The following is a 9,397-nucleotide window of genomic DNA, read 5'->3' as shown; positions in this document are numbered from 1 at the left end:
GACCATTCTCCTCTCAGTTTCTCTGCTGAGGATATCCACCACTATGTCTGTGAAGGTTCTCATTTATCCAGGTCATGGTATATATCTGTAAAGAATAAATCAAGGCAACTGGACGTACTGTAGATTTCTTGAAAACGTTTCACTCGTTCTTCCAACGAGCTTTCTCAATTCTGAGTGATTGTACAAAAAATTCTGGGAATAAATATGTAACTGAATCCACATCTGGTAATTAGACCCAGCATTGGGTCAAAGGTGTTGATTCCATTATCCTAGATTTTTAGGATAGTAAAAATCTAGAGTCTGAAGGAAAACCTATTTTTCTTGTCTGACGTCTTCTCCAGAATATCTAAAACTGGACCGAACAACTTATTTCCCTCATAAGGAATGGAGCATAAGTGATTTTTGGGAACTAGCATCCCCAGACCATGACCTGAGCATATTGCTCTACGGGTAGCATTAGAGAGGGCCGAGGATCTGGCAGAGAGTTTTACTAGATCTGCTAAGGTGTCTGCTAAAGAAAATTGGAGGCCTGCTTCAGTATAGGGACAGAGGCTAGGATTTCTTCTCTTGGGGTACCTGCCACCAAGTGTTCTTCTAGCTGAGATAGCCAGACAGATAAAGATCTAGAAGTACAAGTAGCCACGATACTGGGTCTTAGCATAGCCTTGTTTGTCTCCCATGCCCGTTTAAGAAGACCCTCACATTTTTTTTTTTTTATCCATTGGGTCCTTTAAGAGACCCATGTCTACAAAGGGAAGATAATTTTTATTTATTTTTTATATATACGGGCGACTGGGGCATCACTCTTCGGAGTCTTATCCTAAAGGGCTGAATCCGATTCTGAAAAAAGGATATATCCTTTTGCAGGAATTTGGAATCTTATTTCGCTTTTCAGGATCTTTCCATTCTTTAGCGATTAACATTTTGATATTATTATGAACCAGAAAGACTCTCCTTTTCCTTTCACTCAATCCCTGAAACATTTGATCTTGAATGGATTGAGACTCTTTAACGTCATCTATCTTCATAGTGGCTCTTATGGTTTTTAATTATTTTTCCGTATCCTCTGGAAGACACAGTGGTTTCCCAGAACAGTCTTCTGAGGATTCAGAATTACCATCTGAAAAAAAAAAAAAATGGTACCATCATCCGAATCTGGTTCTCCCCAAAAAATCTGACCCCTGAGATTTATGGGATGTAGATGGTTGGGGAGAGGATGATGGCAATCTTAAATCTATCACCACCTTTACTTCTTCCTTAAATCAGACTTTAATAGACTCTAGTAAGGAAGGGGGTTACTCAGGCATAACTTTATCCGTACACTTGGGACTTTGGGATTTTGACGGCAGTGTTTTGTTACCAGCAAACAACTGTGAGCCACATATAGTAAGAGGTATGTAGCTGCAGGCACAAGTATGGAAGGAGGCTTACCGGGCTCTGGGCTGCAATAGGATCCACGGGCTTGAGGGGCATGTCAGAGGAATCTGAAGGAGCCGACACAATGCATGAACTGCAGCGCTCCATGTTTCCCGACACTCCCCCTTCATATCCGCCCGACCTCATCTACTAGCGGAAGTGATGTACAGAGGCCAGACAACAGGACTCTCGTGCCCAGAGAATCCCATCCCGTACTGCGCATGTGCGCAATCCCACTCCCCGCCACACATCCAAGCAAGGGAGCTGGTGCCCGGGGCTGCCTTCACTGAAGGACTTACGCCAAAGGAACGGAACAGAGGCAAGAAACCTCCCAAGGTCCCATCCTCTGCACAGGCCCTCCCAATAGGGGCAGAAAATAGGCCGTGCGGTCTGTAATAAGAAAACTCCTGACCCCAGCAGGAGCAGCTTTCATTCGATCCTGAGGACAGGAAACAACTGAAGCAGGTAAAGGGAGGGGGCCTTTTAAACCTGAGCTTCTACGTTGTTTCCTGTCCTGAGGAGGTGGGGACACCCTCCTGTGAGTGCTGTTGCGGAGGCGCCAGGGGAAAAAAAAAAAATCACTTTTCATTAAGAAGAATGGAAGAAATAGAAGCTTGAAAATGAATGCAAGAGAGTTGTCCGACAAAGGTCTACTGTTCTCTTCCAATTGACAGCACAATCACGCCCAGCCAAGTCCAGGGTGCATGTGTATGGAGTGGTCAGAAAGACCAGCTGGTAGACAAACATGTACTAAAGTTGTATGGAGAACTTGAAAGTCTATTGACACTTTTAGGGACAATTGTGTATCATTGCATTTTACTCACTTTTGGCTAAAAATCGTTTTTTCAATTGGTCTTTATTAAAAATTTTCAATAGTTTTTCTTCTACAACTTTCACTACATCTACAGACTCTTACTTCCTGCCTCAAACTAAATAAGTGGTTTTGGTTATCTTTTTATCCATTCTAATAGCCTATATACTGGTTCGTATGATTGATATTTTAATATAGTGATCCGAACCTCTCACCTTAATATTATCACTTCTATATGTGTCTACCTTTGGATTATTATTCTCCTCACCTACTCCATTAGCCTATACCTCTACCTACCTCATAACGCAAATATTTATAGTACTTTTTTCTAAAATTCTAGGAGTGTCACTCATTACTTATCTGTTCTTTTTTTTTTCTGTGGACAGAGACTGTTTTAAACATAAAAATGTGATTTAAACAATAGGTCATTTTGTGATACATTCCCTTTAAGTCATATTCTTATCATACCCACTAGATTTGATCACTGGGTTATAATATATAGTGCTGAGAGCAACCCAAACAATTTAATGCACTAAACAAACCATCCAGGGATGAAGCAAGGCGTTACTGGCGAACCGACGTCGGGAAGAGGCGACTGAGGGTTCCACACGCATTCTTGGGTAGTTATTTGCTCATCCTTTCCACACATAGGTCTGTTTATGCCTTACTTGTGGATTTTTATGTCTGATGGCTTCTATTGTCTTACTGGCTTGCTTGTGTGTGGCTTCTCTCTGCAATCTATATACCTTTGTGTGTTGACCCCTCAGCCTCCTCTAGGGTTGTTTTTTCCTCACCGAAGTTCCCCCTTCCTTGCTGCTGTTTTTAAAAAGTATATTTTTATACATGACAAATGTTAAATTAATGTATGTTAAATAAAGACTTTTTTCATGTTTATAGATACATGTGTTTGGTGTGTCATTCTTATCAGTTTGATAAGAATTCAGCTATTTATGAGGAGTTTAGCAATAAGGGCAAAAAACTGTTAAAAACATTTTAATAAAAAATGAAATGTAAATTATTTTTTAAGCCCAAAATGAGTAAAATACAATGATAAAAAAAATTGTCCCCAACGGTGTCCACAGCTTTTAACAGAGTTCCTAATCATAAGTATGCCAATTTTCTATTAATTAGATTATTGTACTTGGTGTGAACAGGACATGGCAGAGACCTTGCTCGTGATTCCATTCTGGGAATGCAATCAATTTAGAAAGTTATCTATATGTAGTTTATAACTATATTTAAAATAAAATGGCAATCAATTGTGGGCATACTTTTTAACTGACAAATTCGGCTATGTACAGGAACTCTGATATAGAGAACGCAGAGATGCAGGAGCATCCATGCCTTTGTGTATCTTTTTACAGATTTTGCATTGTTGCCTAGGACATTCAAGTTAGACCTCTGGCTCTGCTACATCTGCATACATAATATAAAAAACTTAATGCCATATGGGTGATCTGTAACCAACCACATGATACTTGAACACAAAGCAAGTCTTGGTTGCTGCATATTCATCTCTAGCGAGTGTAAGTTACCGTGGCTCATCGGCACAATCATTTACAACAATCATTTCTGCTAAATGACATTAAAATAACGAGTTAAAAGTTTCTATTCACCAAAAGTAACAGCGGACAACCTGCTTTTAACATTTTAATAGTGTTCTTTAAAAAAAAAAAAAAAAATTCCCAGATAAAATTCTTCTAAATCCAGTTGCATAAATGAGCATAAAATTATACAGACAGCAATATATTTTAAAAAAAAAGCCTTCCTTGCAAAGCCTATGCAAAGTCACTGTGAAAGTAACAGGGTGTTCCAGAGTTCCTAAACTCGTCACAATTGAACTAAAAATACTGACGATATGCTGTATAGTAAAAGAGAACCCCACAAAAAAAAAAAAACAGCATAAAATGGTCTCAATTTCCTATATATCAAACATAATTAAAGGCTATATTTAAAACAAGTTTTAAAATCTGCTCTGTTCCCCCAAAAGTTTTGCAGTAAATTTCAAATTAGTAGCGGGAAGCGTTCTGGCTATGCTTACACCTAATTCACTGCCTAGATGTGCAACATGATAAGAGATTGACAATATATTCTTTAAAACTGTCCCATATTAAAATAGCAGCATACGGCTTGTAACGCCTTATAGATTCCTGTAGTCTCTGTGGACAGGTCCATCTAGGTGCCCATCTTGACGCATTATCAGTTGTCCAGATGCCACTGCTGAGCTGGTGACCCGTCACAGATTGCCATGGCCACGTATCCCTTATGACTGAGGGAGTCGAGGAGCTTCAAGCATTGCCCAAATGAAACTTGATAGAGGCGGTTGTTTTTCTGAGGGAAGAATGCACTTCTTACTAAATCTGGCATTTTTCTGATTCATACAAGGAGCAGTAAAACGATCTCATAGCTCATAAAACTAGTCACAAATTGTAGTATTCCTGGAATGTCAGCCATATACCGGAGCCAACGCATGTCCACCGTGAGCCTAATGAAAGGTTCCCAGGGCAACTAGCTAAGGGTATAATCACTGCGGACACAGATACACACTGCATTGGCACAAAACACACTGACGACATGTCGGGAACTTTTCTGATGGCAAACAGCTGCTTTTCTGTGAGGAAACATTGGCTGCTATGGATAACTAAGCTATTTTTCTTTAGTTTTTATAAATTATCCTTTTTTTGATAATGTGGTCTGCCATGTCATTTTACTCAATAAAAGATGACAACCATGACAATCCAAGTCAAGAAGTGACCCAACTTAACAGAAGACACTGGGGGGCATTTAACTAATGACTGGCACAGGTAAGCAGCCTGCTGGCGAAAGATGCAACCCATGTATTAGGAGGTATGGGCCTCATAAAAAAAAAGCCTGTTAGAAAGGTCCATGATGTAAACTGTACTGAAGGAAATTTTATTACCAGTGACTATATTTGTGAGATATAACCTCCCTTCTGATCCTCACCTGGACTCCAGTGAGTATGCCAATCAGTAGGGATACGTTCTACAGTACTGATTAATATCCAGAATATACTTACACCAAACACCCACTGTTGCGATCCACCAGATCCATGACATTTCATCAGTCGTGGAGGATCAGACGATCGAGTCTCTGACATATCCAAGCACAACAGATTACTCAAGATAAGTTCATGTTCTTCATTATATGTCCAGACCTGGAAGGGTCACACAGATGTTATTATTCTACACATCAGTCCGAATGGACTTAAAGGGAACCTGTCACCGGGATTTTGGGTATAGAGCTGAGGACATGGGCTGCTAGATGGCCGCTAGCACATCCGCAATACCCAGTCCCCATAGCTCTGTGTGCTTTTATTGTGTAAAAAAAACTATTTGATACATATGCAAATTAACCTGAGACGAGTCCTGTCCCTGACTCATCTCGCGTACAGGACACATCTCCGGTTAATTTGCATATGTATCAAATAGTTTTTTTTACACAATAAAAGCACACAGAGCTATGGGGACTGGGTATTGCGGATGTGCTAGCAGCCATCTAGCAACCTATGTCCTCAGCTCTATACCCAAAATCCCGGTGACAGGTTCCCTTTAACCAATTTGCATTGACTTGTGTTTTTTACATGCATCCAACAGTGGCAGACTGGGTTTCTAGAGTCCATGTCATGGTCTATCTGAAAGTAATCACCATTTATAACGAAGAGCTTTGCAGTGTAAACTCTTTACATGGGTGCACTGCACGGACATTGCCATATTGGTCATTATGGTTACTGATCAGCACATTATACAGTATATAACTAGTATAGACTACAAGCTGTAGAACACACTCTTGCATAGAATATTGAACGAATGACACCATTACCTGGTCAGAGTCATTAAAGTCACAATCTTTGGCAACGACTAGCCCTCCCTTCTGACTAGGATGACCCTGGGCCACAAGACACCGGTTTGTCTGCATGTTGATAAGCTGAAAAAGAAATGGACAGCGCTTTAGAATTAAACACCGCTCATTATAATGGTGCTGCCTGTTAGTAAGGCATAGGTCGTCAGCACAGACATGCAGCAGGTGGCATGTGCCATTTATCTGTAGAACAGGGCTGTGCCCTGTTGCGCTATTAATCTTGGCATCAGGATCAAGGAGAATGCTATCCTAAGGGAGTCACAGAAATGGAACAATAGTACACTATTGGAAACAAGAGTAATGGCGTGTTCTCGTCCATTGTCGAGAGTTGCTATGTTAAAATACTGCCCCCTGCAGTCAGTGAAAACCACTGCCTCGATATAATGAACTCGTGACCGGGGCTACGAAAGTGCTACACAGAGATAGTCATCGCTCCCCGTCTCCACTGGGGCTAATCTACGGTAATTTCAGAATAAACCAATGTGTAGGTTACGTGGAGTGTGGCAGGGAACCCCTGTAAACATGGAGAACGTACAAACTTCATGCAGATGTTGCCCTTAGTCAGATTCGGACCCAGTACCCAACCACTGCAAGACAATAGTGCTAACCACTGAGCCACCATGCTGCCCAACATCACCTGGCCACAATCCAGATGACCTCTAACTGCTACTTCTCCACTGACAGAATCTTTGGCCCACAACACCAGAAAAATAGAAAATGGCAGCAGTTACACCACACATCCACGCAGCAAGCTCAGTGGCTCGCACTGGTGTCTTGCAGCACTGGGGTCCTAGGTTCAAATCTGACCAAGGGCAACATCTGCATGGAGTTTGTATGTTCTCCCCGTGTCTGCACAGGTTTCTTTTTTACACACAATATACAAACAGGCAAATTGGCTTTCAACAAAATGGTGTGTTGGGGTCGATATGGCAGCCACAAGGAGTCACCCCAGCCACACAACTATGCCTCCGCTTTGAGTTCCTGTGAGAAAAGAGCATTACAAATATTTATCATTGTCATCCTATTTGCATACAAACATTGAGTAAGAGATAATAGAGAAAATGATTCTAATGAAAGAAAGTGTGAAAAGAGCAAAAATGTAGTATCATACTGAACAATCCCCTTAAAGAGGACCTTTCATCGGTCCAAACATTGTGAACTAAGTATCATGACCTATACAGCGGCGCCCAGGGATCTCACTGCACTTACTATTATCCTTGGGCGCCGCTCCGTTCTCCTGCCATGCCCTCCGGTATCTTCGCTCACTTGGTTATAGTAGGCAGAGTCTGCCCTTGTTCTGCTGGGTGTCTCCTCCTCCTAGGCTGTAGTGCTGGCCAATCGCAGCGCAGAGCTCACAGCCTGGGAGAAAAAAAAACTCCCAGGCTGTGAGCTCTGCGCTGCGATTGGCCTGCGCTACAGCCTAGGAGAAGGAGACACCCAGGAGAACAAGGGCAGACTCCGCCTACTATAACCAAGTCCCCGAACATACCGGAGGACATAACGGGAGAACGGAGCGGTGCCCAAGGATAATAGTAAGTGCAGTGAGATCCCTGAGCGCCGCTGTATATGTCATGATACTCAGTTCACAATGTTTGGACCGATGAAAGGTCCTCTTTAAGTACGTTTTCCCCAATATCTATTTAAAGTGGACCTGTGCCTGGTTCTGTGCATAGTGCTGTTATACTTGCAGAGGTCGCACTACATTTTGTTCTGGAAGAGTGATTTCTAAGGAGTATGAAAGTTGCAGTAATTCAAATACATAATACGTAGGCCTACATAATGTTAAGGTCTTGTTCACATCTACGTTCAAGGCTCCATTTGGGGAAGATTCTGTCAAAAAGACCAGACCAAAAAGCCTTGCATGCAGGAGTTTTTTTTATTATCCCAAATGGAAACTGAACTGACTCCATCATAGTCAATAGTGTCTATTCAGCTCCAGCCCTTCTGTTATTTTTGTTCTCCTCATCTAAGGGAACGGAAAAACTGAAAAAAATACCGGTGGTGTGAACATGCCCTAAGAGGTGGGTATTTATGCAAGGGAACCATTACTAGTCTAAATAACATATCTCCCATCAGCCCCTCCAACATACAGTCCCATGTAAATAACTTTTCTCCCCTCCTTCCAGGACAAGGTTAATAAGCCCCTGGGAGGCGACTGGAGTGAATGCACAGTAGGCTATTATAGCTAAGTGATAAAGTACTGTCCAGCATAGTGCATCTTCCCTGTACGTTACCACTTGGCTATAATGGCCTGCTGTGCATTCACTCCAGATCTCTATTTGATATGTCATAGGCACATATCAAAAGTGTTGATAGTCGGGGGTCCCAGCACCAAGACCCCCACTAATCACTAGAACGAGGGGTCGGAAGCGTTCAGCCAAGCACTGCTTCTCTTCGTTGCTGAGCACAAAACTGAAGGTCTTAACAGAAAGTCTATGAGGCTGTCTTCAGTATGGCGCTTAGCAGCAAAGTCCGTGTTCTGGGGTATTCCTGGGTGGGGCTTAAATGTCCCAATTTTGACTTTTTAAATGGTGATAAGTATGCTAGAATCAGTAAGCTCACTGCTGGGACCCCCACTAATCACGAGAATGGGGCCCTGTATCCCCTCTGAAATGTACGGAGCGGCTAGTCGCACATGCGCCTGGACGGCTCCATTCCTTTCTATGGGAGTTCCAGAGATAACAGCCCAGCGCTCTTCACTTTAGCTCATGAGTGACCGACCTCTGAAAATCACCATGTTTTAGGGACTACCCAGTGAGGTCAGCATGAAACGGATGACAGGTTCCTAGTGCCATCTTGTTTAACTTTATTTACATAACCATTTAGCACAGTTTTAACACTACATATGGAAAGCTTGACATGAGCAATCAGCTTACCCTCCCCCGTTGTAGGATTTTGGGCCTTTTTGGGCCTCTATTAACAAATACTGGTGGTTGGGCTTTGGCATTGGGACCAGAAATTTGCATTTCAGGGTAAATATTGTCCAGGTACCACTTAAAGGACTTGCAGTTCAGTCTGCTCCTCAAAGCCACTCGTTCACTGATGTCTCCGTAGTCTCTGTTCCTGAGCTCAGGTCTGAGGGCAAAATACTGCTCCTGGTCATAAAAGAAAGAAATTGGAATTAGGTTAAGGGGTGAGGACACTTAAAGGGGTTATGCCATGACTGACGTAAAAAAAAAATGACAGACGTATTATCGCACATGACAATCTCTTTCTAACAAAGCTAGAACCAGCCCTGTGCCTCACATGGATCCAGAGATCTCCCCATGCATTGCTCTGTCAGATTCTCTT

At 42.2% G+C, this 9,397-nt stretch overlaps 1 protein-coding gene across 2 annotated transcripts in view; it reads right to left on the bottom strand.

The window, feature by feature from the left end:
- Positions 1-3,864: 3,864 nt before the first annotated feature.
- Positions 3,865-9,397, bottom strand: part of GALNT11 (polypeptide N-acetylgalactosaminyltransferase 11) — a 50,622-nt gene continuing 45,089 nt past the window's right edge. For both annotated transcript variants that reach the window (XM_044294342.1, XM_044294343.1), the window contains exons 9-12: positions 8,983-9,201; positions 6,068-6,172; positions 5,265-5,402; positions 3,865-4,558 (exon numbers count right to left, since the gene is read on the bottom strand). In XM_044294342.1, coding sequence (XP_044150277.1) covers positions 4,427-4,558; positions 5,265-5,402; positions 6,068-6,172; positions 8,983-9,201 — 594 coding nt within the window. In that variant the 3' untranslated portion in view covers positions 3,865-4,426. The remainder of the gene's footprint in view (positions 4,559-5,264; positions 5,403-6,067; positions 6,173-8,982; positions 9,202-9,397) is intronic.

Source organism: Bufo gargarizans, chromosome 5 (assembly GCF_014858855.1).
Source record: "Bufo gargarizans isolate SCDJY-AF-19 chromosome 5, ASM1485885v1, whole genome shotgun sequence".
Taxonomy (NCBI): domain Eukaryota; kingdom Metazoa; phylum Chordata; class Amphibia; order Anura; family Bufonidae; genus Bufo; species Bufo gargarizans.
The sequence above is the reverse complement of the archived record's forward strand: the minus strand, read 5'-3'. Positions and strand labels throughout refer to the sequence as shown.